General features: G+C 39.9%; 4 protein-coding genes across 4 annotated transcripts; 3 read left to right on the forward strand and 1 right to left on the reverse strand.

The window, feature by feature from the left end:
* The first annotated feature begins 625 nt into the window (after window positions 1–625).
* Window positions 626–1,658, forward strand: LOC119077500 (ubiquitin carboxyl-terminal hydrolase isozyme L3-like). Its single transcript, XM_037184753.1, has 2 exons — window positions 626–773; window positions 837–1,658. The coding sequence occupies exon 2, from the start codon at window positions 883–885 to the stop codon at window positions 1,555–1,557; it is 675 nt and encodes a 224-aa protein (XP_037040648.1). The 5' UTR covers window positions 626–773; window positions 837–882; the 3' UTR covers window positions 1,558–1,658.
* Window positions 1,659–2,112: 454 nt separating this feature from the next.
* Window positions 2,113–4,138, forward strand: LOC119077984 (glutathione S-transferase 1-like). The gene is made up of 5 exons (XM_037185402.1): window positions 2,113–2,365; window positions 2,440–2,498; window positions 3,403–3,547; window positions 3,612–3,732; window positions 3,795–4,138. The coding sequence occupies exons 1-5, from the start codon at window positions 2,219–2,221 to the stop codon at window positions 4,028–4,030; spliced, it is 708 nt and encodes a 235-aa protein (XP_037041297.1). The 5' UTR covers window positions 2,113–2,218; the 3' UTR covers window positions 4,031–4,138.
* Window positions 4,048–14,517, reverse strand: LOC119077605 (fatty acid synthase-like). The gene is made up of 12 exons (XM_037184855.1): window positions 14,281–14,517; window positions 11,482–11,795; window positions 11,217–11,420; window positions 10,857–11,158; window positions 9,288–10,803; window positions 8,992–9,221; window positions 7,474–8,927; window positions 6,798–7,407; window positions 6,094–6,718; window positions 4,943–6,035; window positions 4,495–4,878; window positions 4,048–4,429 (listed from the first exon to the last, which is right to left on the reverse strand). The coding sequence occupies exons 1-12, from the start codon at window positions 14,431–14,433 to the stop codon at window positions 4,127–4,129; spliced, it is 7,188 nt and encodes a 2,395-aa protein (XP_037040750.1). The 5' UTR covers window positions 14,434–14,517; the 3' UTR covers window positions 4,048–4,126.
* LOC119077754 (probable 4-coumarate--CoA ligase 3) lies at window positions 11,934–13,974 on the forward strand. The gene is made up of 5 exons (XM_037185096.1): window positions 11,934–12,161; window positions 12,232–12,632; window positions 12,692–12,765; window positions 12,823–13,695; window positions 13,764–13,974. The coding sequence occupies exons 1-5, from the start codon at window positions 12,027–12,029 to the stop codon at window positions 13,910–13,912; spliced, it is 1,632 nt and encodes a 543-aa protein (XP_037040991.1). The 5' UTR covers window positions 11,934–12,026; the 3' UTR covers window positions 13,913–13,974.
* Window positions 14,518–15,603: the final 1,086 nt, after the last annotated feature.

A 15,603-nucleotide genomic window follows, 5' to 3' on the forward strand; every position in this document is an offset into this window, starting at 1 on the left:
AACCAAAATTGCGCGAAAAAAATGGCATATTTAGTACACAATTCTCAGGATGCAAAAGATGGATGATGGAATACAGCCGAAAGGGGACGAACGGTTACGGTTTAACCTTCATTGCTGTGGCCCAGCTCAATTCACGCCGATCACCAAAGGGTTGCAAGAATCTGTCGATTTGTTGACATCGCACAATTTAACATGTGCACAATCGTCTATCGACCAAATGAAGCATATCAACGAACAACAAACCAATATCGATTCTAAATTTTTTCGAAATTACGAAGAAGTATAATTTCACTCACGACCGGTGCTATCGATCCGAACCGTTTCGACAGTTGCTCTAAATGCAGATTTAAATACCTTGCCGAGCAGTACGGTTGCTAGGAATCTCGCGCCGCGTTATTCACAATAATTCACTTTTTGACACATTTTGTATAAGGAAGATGTCACTTTGTGAATTATTGTGAATGACGCGGCGCGAGATTCCTTAACACCAGCAGTACGAGATTGTAAATTAAGTAAATTGTATGGAATTATCGGGTCCTGCATAACAGAGTGTCATTATAGCATACCGTTCAAAAACTTGAACATCAACGCGGTATTTTTTATAACTTATCACCAAAGTGAACTAGAGAAAATAAAAATTCGGCGAAAGTGGCGACATGAGTCTCCCGCAAGTCATTCGGCGTTTTAATATTGTTTTGACAGCAATTCGGCTAGATAGATTTTAAAAAAACTATTGAATCAGCGATCGTCTAACCGGTCTAACCATTAAGAACGTAAGTCAAAGTGATCCATTGATCCGTTAGTCGAGCTGCAAGCGAAATGTTTTTCTTTTACAGTGACACCGATATTAACTGAGAAAAGTTATTGTTTCCATATTAAACGATGGATGATCGTCCCGTATGGTTACCTTTGGAATCAAATCCAACTGTTATGACTAACTTCTTAGTCGACATCGGTATGTCGGCTGAATGGTCAGTTGTCGATTTAATTGGCATTGACGAAGATGTGCTGGGATTCGTACCGCAACCAGTCGCAGCTATAATTTTTCTGTATCCACCGACGGTACATGACTCTGACGAAAGCGGTGATGATGCATTAAACGATTCGGTTTTCTTTATGAAACAAATGGTACGGAATGCATGCGGAACGGTCGCATTGATACATGGTGTGGGCAATAATCTGGACAAAATTCAGTTGGTGGATGATTCACCGCTCAAAAAGTACTTTGAATCCGTGCAATCATTAAATAAAATTGAAAAAGGATTGGAAATGAGTAGAAATGCCGATATACGAAAAAGTCACGAATTGCATGCCCAGCAAGGACAGACTTCAACTCCGAATCTGAACGAGAATGTTGAGAATCATTTCGTTGCTTTGATTGAACGAAATGGACGAATTTATCAGTTAAATGGCGGCAAAGACGGACCAGTGGATCATGGACCATCGTCGCAAGAAACGTTCCTGTATGATGCTGCCGCAGTTTGTCGGCAATTTATTGCTAAACATCCGGATTGTAACAGCTACTCGGTGCTAGCTATTTCGAAAGCTTTCGATTGAATCGATTTTGTTGTGTGCAATCAACATACCATTAAGTGTATTTATGAGTCGATTGATATTTTTTAAGAATCCTGCAAAATACAGAATGCTTTAAGTGATAACAAAGTCTTTTGTGTCCGTCGTGTGCAAAAAAATGACCATTTGATTCCAAAGTCGACTCTTAAATTATTGTAATCGCATTATAAAATGGTAACGGGAAATGTGTTCGTGAAAAATTACTCAGTTATCGGGATGGAGAGATAATTTACATGCCCTATCTGCTTTTCTCCGGTATAAAGCAATTATTGGTATCGATGAATCCATGACTGATCGTTTACACAACACTATAGCACAAAAGTATCTTCGCATATAATAGAGAAAATCAATCCTCCGCACAAAAGTGTAGGACAAGAAGTGAACCGGCTACAACATTTTGTGTTGTGGAATGTTCAGAGACTTCAACAAAATTTTCTGCGATTATTTATTTCAGACAGTAGTTTACACCGCAATCAATGATGGTCTCAACAAAAAAAAACTCGCTTACATAAACCGGATTTTCATCATCACCGTTCGTTGTATGGAAATTAATTTCGAAAAGAACTTCGTGACATTTTTTAGTCTTCTGTTAGTTAAGTTGTCATCAACATCTCTATAATTTTTTCGGTTTCTAAGAACTATAATCATGACCAGTGTCATAGTTTTGTACACTTGTGTCGATAGTCCTCCAGGTAGAACGGTGCAAATGGCACTGGAATATTTGAAAGTACCGTACACAGTAAAGGATGTGAATTTTGATGTTGGAGAGCATTTTTCGGAGGAATTTTTAAAGGTAGATTTACATCAGAAGGGTGATTGTTACTTCCGACATGGACATTGTGTAAAATTGTACTTGTTTGAATGTAGATGTATCCACAGGGAGAAATTCCAGTTTTAGACGATAATGGACTGATCATTGGAGAAAGGTATGCTTCACTACAAAAATAATTCCATTCTAACCGAGCTGATGAAAAACAGCCTACGAGAAATCGGACGCCTTTGATATGAATCGAAAGGTCTCTGTTGCCATATTCCACACTTGCAATCATTTGCCTTACGTGGCCATAGAAATACATTGAAACATTGAAAAACCTACAGCACTGCTTCTAGCATGAATACTTAATTGACAAGTGTCGAAGGAGGCTTTAGTGATAAGAGATACCGCTTAGGATCGGATTGTTTGTATGTATGTTTTGAGTCATACAACGAAAATAAGTCAACAAAAGCAACTCAGAAGCAGTGCTGTGAAAAACCCCATTTTATCATACAAGCACGATCGAGGGGGAAACAACAAGAGCGACAGGCTTCATTCGCCGTTGGAGCGAATCAGAAGAGCGAACGAAGGCAAATTATGAGCGAATTAAGGAAAAATTTGATCGAATGAACGGAAAATATGAGCGAATGAATAGAGACTATGATCGAATGAATGGAGAATATGAGTGAATGCCATGCGCGATTAGTGATACCACTAGTGGATTTTTAGGAAGAGAAAATTCGAAGTGCTTTACGTTTTGGGAGTAGTTGTGGTTTGTAAATGATTACACACAAAATTTGTTTAACAAATGAAATTCTTTATTTTCATTTGTTCAACGAAACTCTTGTCGAATCCATTCCGAACCACAACAACTCCCAAAATAGAGAGTACCTCTTCACTTTTCTCTCCCTGTAACTTCTAACTCGTCAAAATGAACATTTTGGGCAGCGGTTCAATCTACTATGATGGTGATGGTAGCTCTGAAAAATTCAAAAACTCAATTCAACTTGAGTATTTGAAGACAATTTCGTTTTGAATCATTTTCACAATAAAAAACGAAAATATTTTCTTCGTAGCGTCGCTATTATCCAATATTTGGCTGAAAAATATGGAAAGGACGAAACATTTTATCCGAAAGATGATCTCCGCATTCGATCCGTCATTCATCATCGTCTCGCTTTCTATTTATCCACGTACTATCGTCGAGTACATGATTATATGGTAGCTAAAATCGATGAATCGATTGATAAAAGCATTAAAATGCCAAAATTAAATTTTAATAAAGATTCTTCCGATGGACTATGCCGGATATGAACGAACTGATGAAAAATTGGCGAAAACCAACCATGCGTTGAAGGTGTTCAACGAATTTCTTCATAGGGACGGAACAAGCTATGTTGCTGGAGGTTAGATATTCCTACACTGTGACTGTGTGTGCATTATTTCAAAATTGAGAAGTATTTTTTAGCTACCCTTACAATTGCCGATTTACCTTTCGTAATGGGAACGGTAGCTTTGAAAGCAATGGACTTTGACTTCAATTTGTTTCCGCACGTTACTCATTGGTTTGAGATGTTTCAACGCAATCATTCGGACTTATGGACAGTTGCTGCGGAGGGTTTAAAGGGCCTCACGTATTACAATAAGAATCCGAGAGATCTTACGTCACTTAAGCATTGGTATCACATCACCAAGAAAAATTGAAACTCCGGTCAATTATATGCCGATCGTACCGAAGAGTATAATTATGTAAGTTTTAACAGTTTCACAATAAAAACTTAGCATCCACAAAAGTGCAAATTAGAATTCAAATTTCCCTGCTTTGGAATTCCACACATAATTTTCAAAATTTTTATTCGACTGCAAATACGGATCGCAATCGTTAATGATGTCCGCCAACTTGGTATTGTCCAGCATTGAGGTGTGATTACCCTCGATGAATTTGAGCGTAACCGATGCTTCAGTGTACCGCGAAAGTTCGTAGTCTTCTTCGATGTCCACGAAGGCAACTTCTGTCGGACGAATGAGCGTAATCGGTGACTTAATTTTTTGCACCTTCGTTATGTCCAATTCGAAGAGAATCTTCAAACGATTGTACATGGCCTGGAACAGTTCAACAAATGGTCAATAACTTTCATATTACCGTTGACTATCAGATTTTGTATTACTTGAGCTATTGTTCGCATATACTCCTCGGAGAATTCAGTTTGCGATTTCCCAAACTGAATCAGTTTGTCCACTTTCATTTGCCATGTCGGGCACTCTCGAAGTTTTAGCAAAATTTCGTCCGGATTCTCCAGCGGAAAAATGTTTTGTATGATGGCAACGATCAACATTAACTGAATGGATTCGTCGGTTACTTCTGCACTGATTTGAGTCGTGTGACTGTAACTAATTTGTTTCAAAAAAACTGGCGCTCCGTCGATCAGCACAACGCTTCCGGTCATTCCTGACTCTTCTAAAATCCGAGCCAATTCCAGGGTTATGAACGCCCCAAACGAATAGCCAACCAAATAGAAAAATTCTTTTTTGCTAAAAATTTTCTTTACGTCCTGAAACCGAGATAGGCCAACAATTAAGCCGACAAAGTGCAAAATGAGTTCCACAAAAACTCACATTTGAAACTGCATTTGCCATGTCCGAAATGGTCGTCAAATCAATGGTGTTCGTCAATTGCAAAATGAAAGCTGGTAAATTAAAGTTGATCGCAACGTTATGCCACACTGCACCCGCTACACCTTCAATGCCGGGAATAATCAGCATGCACGAATTGATTTTTTCAGCTGTGTTCTTCGTTTGCAAACGAAGATATTTTTCCTTAGAATTTCGTTCATCGCCAAGGGTGCGCAGAATCATGTTCAGGCCAAGAATTTTGTTCTCTCCTGCTAGTTTCAATTTCACATTTTCGGTGCTATCTTTTCCTCGGGCATCGGAGAGCTCTTGCAGCCGAGCAAATGTCAATGAGCGCAAATCTTCCGGAGTCAAAAATATTTCGAATTCGCGCTCCAATGTCTGTTTCAACTCGACTGCCATCAATGAATCCATTCCAACTTCAGACAGAGAGGCAGTCATTGAAATCTGCTTAATGTCCCGAATTCCCATTATGTTAAGCACGCTTTCTATTACATTCAATTTCCCGCCAAGGCCTAGCCGCTTTTCTGCAACGACCATGCTACCAACTACTGCATCTGAACTTGATAGAAGTTGGTCCAAATTGGCCAAACAAGAGGATATTCTCTGCTGCACTGTTCCCCCGATTTCCATGTCCAATCTATTGCCCGAAATGTTAGCCAAGATACCAACTTCACCAATAGCTCCCCATTGAATTGCTTTACCTGGCAATCCACTTGCGACCCGCTGTTCAACAATTCGTTCCATAATCGAATTAGCCATGCCGTAGTTAGATTGACCAGCATTGCCACGTCCGCAAGAGACGCTAGAAAACACGACGAAATGCTTTAACTGCGGACACAGTATACGGGATAGCTGGTCCAAATGGTGTGTGGCGTCAGCTTTAGGCGCAAGACATTCAATAAATTTCTGTTCGTTCTGATTCTCTAAAATGTTGTCTCGTAGGACAACAGCCAAATTGAAAATGCCACCCACTGGACCGATAGTTAGTGCAACCATCAACAGATCCTCGCACCCACTTATCGTTGATATGTCTGAAGTGTTGATCACCACTTCAGTTCCGTATCCTTCCCAGACTCTGAAGAAGAAGAAAAGTTCGTTTTGCGAAGGAAACATTTGATTTTTCGTGGACTCACTTGATTCTGTACGTCTGATATGAGTTGGTAATGCCTCGACTGGAACTCATTACTAACTTTCGTGCACCTCGTACGACCATCCAGTCAGCTAATTCTAAACCGAACCCTCCCAATCCACCCAGGATCACATATACTAAGTTCGGATTGAAATATTGTCTGGGAAGTACTCTCATGGGATTAGAATACGGCGAGGCAACGTCATCACGAACTTTTAAAACAACTTTACCGACATGTTTGCCAGCTCCCAAATAGCGGAAAGCTTTTTCAACTTCATTCACCTCGAATACTGTCGCATGCAGTGGCTGAATCACTCCCGCACGTAAATCGTTTTCGAAGAGCTGGGAAATGTATACCAACGAATCGCTGCTAGTCGAAAAGAGATTGTCGAGCAGAATCGATCGGAAAGAAAGTTCTTTGAGAAAGTCACCCAATCCAATTTTCGTGTTATTGCTCAAGTCAAACTTTCCGATTTCCAAAAATGTGCCACCAATACCCAAACATCTGATTGATGCATGCAGCTTTTCATCTGCTAGCGAATTTAACACAAAGTCGACTCCTTTTCCATTTGTTTGGATTTTAATCATTTGCTCGAATGAGCAATCTCGGGAGTTACCAATGTTTGATTCTAAAAGCAAAAATCACACGATCAAAACTTTCGTACGCCTCCTACACGGTGAGACATCGTCGATTGATCATCTTTTTACCTTTTAGTTGAGGAAATGTATCCAGAAGAAACTTTTTCTTTGTCTCATTCGAAACCGTTGTATAGACCTCCAATCCATACGCGAATGCAACAGTTATAGCTGCTAGACCAACACCACCACTGCCAGCGTGAATCAGAATGGAATCACCCTTTTTGATTGTCTTATATGTGAAGAACGCTGCATACACTGTCATATATACAACAGGGCATGTGACCGCTTCTTTTAAACTCCAGTTATCCGGCACATTCCATACTAGATATTTTTGTGGAACAATATGAGTAGCTAGCGAACCACTGAGTACTAGACCAATAATTCTTTCCCCGTTGCCATTTACACCGGCAAACTCTAAACCAAGTACGCATTCTTGATCTATTCGATTGTGATCCCCCAATACCAAACGCCCAGTCGCTAACATAACATCTCGGAAATTCAGGGCCGCATATTGAATCTTTATCAAGTTATCGTTGTTTGTAACATCAATCGATCCTTGGAACCATGACAACGATGAAAGATCCCCTTTTTGCGAAATGTTGGCAAAACAATGACTGTCATGTGGTTTTTCATCAAGTGCATGCATCAGTTCCAAATGTCGGTAACTACCCCAACTTCCCTGTAACGTAATTCGATATTAAAACACTTCTGATTGTGTGCATCAAATTGAAAATATGAAAATTACGTTTCGATAAATATTCATAGCCAATCCCAGATTTAATTGATCGCGGTAGAGCGGATCGTTTATGTTGAATGGTGGTGCCTGGTCGTCATCGATGAACACACACGAAAGTGAATTCTCTAGTGATTCCTTACGAATGCAATTCACCAGTCCCATAATTCCAGACAGCGTTTCATTTTGCGCCACTAAAATGACTGGTGCTTCTTTAATCGATGCTCGTAGTTCATCCATCCACGCATAGTTCTTCGATTTGATGAATATAACGTTCGGAATTTCCAGAATTCGTTTCTTAATTTTACGGTATAAGACCAGAACCTCTTCATCACAGCGAAACACTGCCAATAATTGTAACCCAGCAGGAATGAGTGTATCAAGAATGAGGTCAACGTTTTGCGTTTCCCTTAGCACCAAATACCCATTGTCTCCGACACTCGACAAACTGGCCTCTACGTTTGGTAAGTCTGTTAGTCCATCTCGCAGAATAACAAAGTAGCAATTTGTCTGCGTTTTCAAGTAACCGTTCTCGACATGGATTTTGCCCAAATCGATTTCTTGTGGCGTCAAAAACATTAGGTCAGCCGTAATGAGTGGTAAACAGTCAAGAGCATTTTGAAATTCGTCAATAATCGGCATTTGACCCAGGGTGTCCACTTCCACCGCTTTGACTTTCAGCACTGGACTATTCTCTACAGCTAGTTGAACGCATGCTCGAACCGCATCCGATTTCCGTAATATTGGCGACGGTAGGTGTGGAATGAATTTATAACTTTCGAGTACTAAGTTGCCCGGGAACTTTCGTCTATTAACTGTACTTGTATGCATGCCAGCCATTTCCACACCGCCAGACACCAAAATTCCTAAAGTTTTGCACAAAAACACATCGATGTAAGGATTTTCAGAAGTCAACTTAGACGCCATGTTCACGTGATCCCTAGCGTTGATTCGAAGCTTTTGAATTCTTGTTGGTAGCATCAACGAACGAGAGTCTTTAAGCAAAATTTGAACTTGAAGCAAACAATCCAGAAATGATATCCAATTACTATCCCATTTAACTCTTGCGTACAATCCATCTGATCGTACTTCTTTCACTCCTTTGAATGCACCTTCGTAGTGGTATCCGCGTAAGCGTAATTCTTTGTAAAAATCTTCCGTTTGAAGCATGGGATATTCAGATTCAGTAGATGTTGATGGCAGCGTGGTCAGTGGTAGAGGCTTCTCAATTTCGTTTACGACACCAGTTACCACAGCTGTGTAACCGTCTGTAACACTAAACTGTCCGGTACCGCGAAGTATCGTTATCACCAATTCTACTTCTTCGCCTTTTGCCATTGATGTTGCGCGTAAAAATCGTACATCCTCGAATTCCACATTAACATCGAAGAAGACCGGACCTTTTATTATAGCCATTGTTTCCCACACAAGCTGTATGTATGCAGTCGCCGGAATAAGACAACGGCCTGTACACGGGAAAAAAATAGCAGTTAGTACAGTTAGTGGCATAAGGGTTATACATTCGTATACCGTCGATAATGTGGCCATCGATCGTGTCGTAGTCTTGATCTTTGAGGCTGACTTTAACTTTTCGCTCCCAACTAGTCGATGTTCTCTGCAATTCGAACCTCGGAACAAACCATTTTTCACTGTGTTCCCAACGTACCAGAGGCGATAACATACGAGTTCCACGTGACACCGGAAATTTGATTTCGGGATACAGTTTTTCCAGCGGCATATCAATTCCACTGATGTACATTCTGTGACGAAGAAAACAAAAGTAAGTTAATGGAAACTGAATCCCCTAAACAAAGCGTGAAACTTACTGTCCCAAAGCGCTCAACAAAAATTGTAAATTATTTTTATTCCCTCGCTGCGTTAATGGAAGGTGAATAGCATTCGGCATGGATCTTTTCAGAATAGACTGTAACAATCCGTGCGGAGCAATTTCAATAGTTAATGCATTGGCTGGCAACAAAGCCATTGATTCTTCGAAGAGTACGGGATTTAACAGATTATTGGTATGATACTCGGCCGAACTATATTTTCCCTCTTCTTGATCCCATCGATTTATTGGAATGCTTGTACTCAGCCACTTCTCCGAGCGACGTTTCGGATTCGGTATGTGCTTCCTTAACATTTTCAATAATTTCGGTCCCAGATCTTTGATGTAGCGAGAATGATATGCAATGTCTGAACTGGCCACTTTTTTTGCAAAAACGCCGTCTTTCTTCAGCGTTTCAACAAATGCCCGTACATCTTCCTCCGGTCCAGAAATGGTGCAAGAGTCAATGCCATTGTGACAAGCTACATCGATGGTTGATGGTACCTCACTCATAATCTGCTTATATCCCAGACCGATGGCAGCCATCGCACCACGAACTATTTTCGTTTCCACACTCACAATTCCACGGAAATATGCTGCTAAGATCATCTGTTCGGCCGTTATTGTTCCATCCGCATAGGCGCAACCCAATTCTCCGAGAGAGTGACCGATTAAGAAGTCGTACGGTAAGTGTATGGACTTTAGAACATCCACCAGGGCGGCTTGGATACACGTTATACCGACAAATGAATTGATTATATTGTCATATGTCGTCGGATCATCGGATGTGATAATTTTTACCAAGTCAATGCCGTACTTTTCCATAGGAACTTGTAACTGATCAACCGTTGCCCGAAATAACGGTAGTTCCAACAATGATGTACCCATTTCAGCCCACTGAGAGCCCATTCCCGTAAAGACCCACACTATCGGTCGTTTCAAACCCGAGAAATGACGAATCTCTTTATTTAAGCATTTCGCTCTGCCGGTCGGATTATTTTCGTACAGTCCGTATCCTCGATACAAATAGCCAGCAATGTCATTACTTTGTGTGTTATGGATTAGAGAAACGAATTCGGCATCTAGGTGCTGAGAATCGATAGCGTCGAAAAAGTCACTGACTCCCTTTTCCGTCCGACTGGACCAGTTGATAATTCGTGGAATGTTGTCGTCTGGCATTCCAAAATTGTCTTTCGGTTTCGCGTTTTGTCGAAGTAGAATGTGCGCATTTGCACCGCCAAATCCAAAGCCATTAATTGCAATCAAATCGCCCTGCAAATCCGTAATTTCTGTACAAACTTGCAGCCTTCCAGCCATTAACGCCTTAATCGTGGGCTTGGGTTGATCAAAGTGTAAGTTTGGAGCTACTTTCCCATTCTCAAATGCCAGTAGGACCTTTGCAATGGAACAAAGGCCACTTGACGATTCACTATGGCCCAGGTTTGACTTAACCGAACCAACTAGCAGTGGCGTTTTCCGATTTTTACAGAATATATTGTCAATAGCGATTGATTCCTCTAAAATTTTAGAATATTTTTTCAGTGTTCGACCTATTTCTTTTGTGACTAACCTGGATCTCCGACAGAAGTACCGGTGCTATGAGCTTCAACATAATTAACTGTTGATGGATCTACCTTGATGTCAGTATAAAACTCATTCAAGAGCTTCTCCTGCATATGATTCGATGGATACGTTATTCCTTCTACCTTATAACCATCACAATTAGTCTTCGAGTACTCGACTGTGGCATAAATTCTCTTGGCATCTTTTGCCTTCTGCAAGAGTATCACACAAATAGCTTCAGATCGAGTGTATCCCGAAGCATTCACGTCGAATGGGCGACAGTAGCCATCCTTTGCTAGTACTCCTAGTCTGAATCGAAAAGACAAGCAATGACTTTATGAAACTAAGTAAAAGGAGGGTTAATTACTTTGCAAATTGTAGAGTCACATACGGATGTATTATCAAGTTTGACCCCCCTACCAAAGCCGCATCACATTCTCCGTTTTTAATTGCAGCAAATGCACAGTCGAATGCGTACATTGAACTACTACAAGCTGTATCGAGCAAAAACGATGGTCCATTTATACCTAAACAGTACGATATTCGGTTGGCCAGCATGGCACGACTGCATCTGTTTTTCATTTATTTAGATCGTTAAAAATTCGATACTTTGGCAACATTGAACTTCCTACCCTGTGATACCAAATCCCCCAGTCGAAATTTTCTCGTAGAACCAAGTTTTCTCCGCTTCCGAAAAACATGCGCCTACATAGCAACCAGTTCGTGTTTCTCGCATAAGTTTTGGATTGACACCAGCATCAATAACAGCTTCGAAAGCTGTTTCAATCAGTAAACGACCCTGCGGATCCATTGTCTGGGCTTGTTTGTAGTGGACACCGAAAAATGTTGCGTCAAATTGTTCCAATCCCGATATCTTTCCCATACGCCTGGGAATGTCGTTGTTGAAGTGTTTCCATCGCACTTCGTCGTCATCCACCATATCGATCTAAATTTGTTGAGTGAAAAATTTTACGTTTCTTTAAAAACTTACTTGAATATCCTCAACTAAAGTGGCAGATATAAGAGAATACAGTCAACTGCTAGATAAGAGATAAGATTCGTGTAATCGTAGCGTGCAATAACCAGTAATCACTTGACTATCGACGAAGAAAATAGCATTTCGGAGATATATCCACTTTAACGAGTAAAACATTGGTTGATCACAGTTTTTGCATCGATGTACAAAACAATTTTTGATCAAGATGAAAAGCTATGGAAAGGATACGATATACCACCACTGTACAACCCAAAAATATCCATTGCCCAAGTCTTATTAAATGCAATGAAGATCAATGGACCGAAAGTTGCGCAAGTACATTTCATACTCAACCATCTCATTGAAAGAAAGTCCAACTTTTCAATTCATAACCAATCTTGCCCAGATCAGTGACGACTCTAGCGTGGAAATGACATACGACGACATTCGATTGAAAACCATTAGAGCCGCACAAAATCTACAAAAACGAGGATACAAAGCGAATGGAGTCTATTCATTCATAGTCGCCAATACTGATAATACTGCACCGATACTGTTCGCAACATTTTGCAATGGTTGTGCTGTGAACGGTTTGGATCCGTCGTTCAAAAAAGTCGAACTGATTCATATGTTAGGAATGGTAAAACCTGATCTGGTCATTTGTGACATTGATGTCTATGAACGTGTAAGTGAATGTTTGAAGGAATTGCAAAACCATGCAAAAATCTTTACACTTGGTGGATGTACGGACGGCTCTGAACCGGTCGAACTTTTATTCAATGAGACGAAGATCGAGGACTCGTTCATGTGAGTGCTTGACGCAATCAGATCGTTGGTTTCGAATAATTTTCAAATTCGTAATTCAGACCAACGGCTGTCGATGGTGTCAATGATATTGCGCTGATTACTTGTTCGTCTGGAACTACTGGAATGTGTAAAAGTAATGGTATTCCTCACTCACCGAAAACTTGAATTAAATTAAAATCTTCACACGCAGGTGTAAGTCTATCACATGCAGCCTTAATAAATACAATCCTTGACTATCCAATGATTGGTCTCAGCGACACAATCCTTTGCTTTAGCACAATTTACTGGCTTAGTGCATGGTTCTTTCTTCTAACCGGTACTTTTCGTGGCTCAACCAGAATAATTACAAGGAAACCGTTCTCGTCAAAATTAGAATTCAATTTAATTGAACGGTTTAAAATCAACGCTATTCTCAACACACCACATCAAGTGTCCATGCTACTCAAAAGCAATGAAATCAATCAGGCCGATCTATCCACGATAAAAATACTCATTGTTAGCGGATCTAAATTTCACCTCGATACGAAAATCAAGATCCTTAACTATCTGCCCAATGCAACGATATGCAACGGATATGGAATGTCCGAAGTGGCTGGATATATAAGTTGCGATTTTTGTGGCGACTTAACGAAAGACACGGTTGGACAAATTCTGAACGGAAGCCAGATAAAAATCATCGACGAAAATGGATCCCGTTGTGATGTTGAAGTTGACGGGGAAATATGTATCAAGCCAAAGTATAAATTTCTCGGCTATTACGGTAGCCCAAACGCTACGAACGAACTGTTTGACGCTGAAGGATTCGTGAAAAGTGGCGATATCGGTCATTTCGATAACGAAGGAAATATGTATGTGGTCGATCGCACGAAAGACTTGTTAAAATATTGCATGTTTCCTATTGCACCGTCGGAAATCGAAGAATTTTTGATTGAATTGCCGTCTATTTCGGAAGCGTGTATCGTTGGGATACCCGATGATTTCGCAAACGATTTACCAGCCGCTCTTATTGTACGAAACAAGAATGTGCATATTACCGAGGATGAAGTGTACCAACTGGTGGCTGGTAAAGATGAATTGCAATACAAGAAACGACGCGTTAGTATCAGTTCCATTTCTAATTTTTTTTTGCAGATAATTTGGCTGATTCTCGAAAACTTCGCGGCGGTGTCTATTTCGTAGATTCATTGCCAACAACACCTTCGGGGAAGGTGAAACGCAGAATTGCTAAAGCCTATGCTATTGAATTGTTCAACAAGAATCAAGCACAGACAACGGAATGACCGAGAAATCGATGAAAATTGAAAATTAAATTTGTTCCATGAATTATTGAGATTTGAATACCGAAGCTGAAACAGTCTTTTGTCTTGTTATTCATTATGCAGCCCAAGTGCTGCAAGTGTAATTTCCCTTAATTTTTCCAAATTTTCCCAAAAAAAAATTGTATCAAGTTGTATCACATGCACATCGTGAAGTGTTCGACTTCTCCAACGCTCAAAGGAAATTGAATTTGGCAGAGTTTCGAAGCTATATAGGCATTGCAGCAAGCATTACGGATATTTTGCTATAAATGATTAGCCAAAGCTTAATCCAATCGCTAATTGTTATCGTCGCAGTTGATAGCACATGATAATACAGAATTATGACTTACCTTACTGTAGAGTTTATCCGAAAGGATTTGAACATTTTCGGCATTTGGAAATTTTCCCGATATTCCGGAGATAACAATTTCATCTCCAGGCAACGCCGGTTGACTCTTGGTGAGTATCGGAGACCGCTGATGTTTTTCGTGATTTGACAACATATTAAGTGTTTGGTTCTCCAAACTTTTTTTTTATTATTTTAAAAAGTGTTTCGATCCACTGAATTTTCAATAATCAATCACCAATTACCGTTAATTAAATGAATGAATGAACTCCGTTGGACAATCCTTTTATTCAATTTTTTTTCGTTTATTGTCGAAAATTTTGCTGTTGAATAATTCAATTCTTCTGTTGAAAAATAATTGCGTTGCCCGGCCATTCACGTGATTTTGAAAAAAAAAGTCGGACAATTTCGAACCACAGTCTTACTTTTCCAATACTCTCACTCACTCTTTCATCCGTTAAAATTCATATACAAGGCAAAGATGACATTATCGAATATTTCCTTGTAATTTTCTACTAATGAGCTATGTCACATTTGTTCAAAAACTTTTCCAACTGCTGTTTTCAAGCGCTCATTTGGAACTTCAAGGTATTTTGAACATTAGTTATTTATGCAATCGATGGCAAAATACCATACCCGAGAAAATTTCCCATGTTTTTCCCTTTGTGAACACAATAAAGGCTACTGCAGCTGCAGATGAGGTGAGAAAAAAAACCTTTGTGCCACCGAGAATTGAAATACGACTCTTTTCAGCACTCATTTAAGTGTTGTAAAGTGACTTATTTCAGCACCCGTTTGATGGGATATTTCAACACTCAAAGCAGTGTTGTTATGGAATTTGTATGAGTTATTACAACATTCGTTTTAGAAAATGCAAAGCAATGTGATCGATCAAATTTGAAGAGTGATTGTTTACGATGAAAATTATGATTTTTTGGGCATTTGTCTATTTCAATTCTCGGTTAGCACAAAGCATGATGTGTTACACGTATTGTAATGAGATTGTAATGAGAAAAAATCAACATTACAATACTTGTAACACAACATACTATTACTTTACTAGTGAGGTAATGTGGCTATTCCCTCACTAGTGAAAACCTTTTCCCTCGCTCGTAAAGTAAAACGTTATACTTTACACGTGAAGTAATTTGATATCACGATGAGTAAAAGTATCCGAGGGCTTCAGCACTAGACGCAAGTTTAGAGTTTACGAGCGGAGCGAGTAAGGAAAATTGGGTCGTGTGCTGAAAAAATCTCATTACAATACGTGTAACACATCATGCTTTGTGCCAACCGAGAATTGAAATAGACAAGAGCACAAAAAATC

Source organism: Bradysia coprophila, chromosome II, assembly GCF_014529535.1.
Source record: "Bradysia coprophila strain Holo2 chromosome II, BU_Bcop_v1, whole genome shotgun sequence".
NCBI classification, from domain to species: domain Eukaryota; kingdom Metazoa; phylum Arthropoda; class Insecta; order Diptera; family Sciaridae; genus Bradysia; species Bradysia coprophila.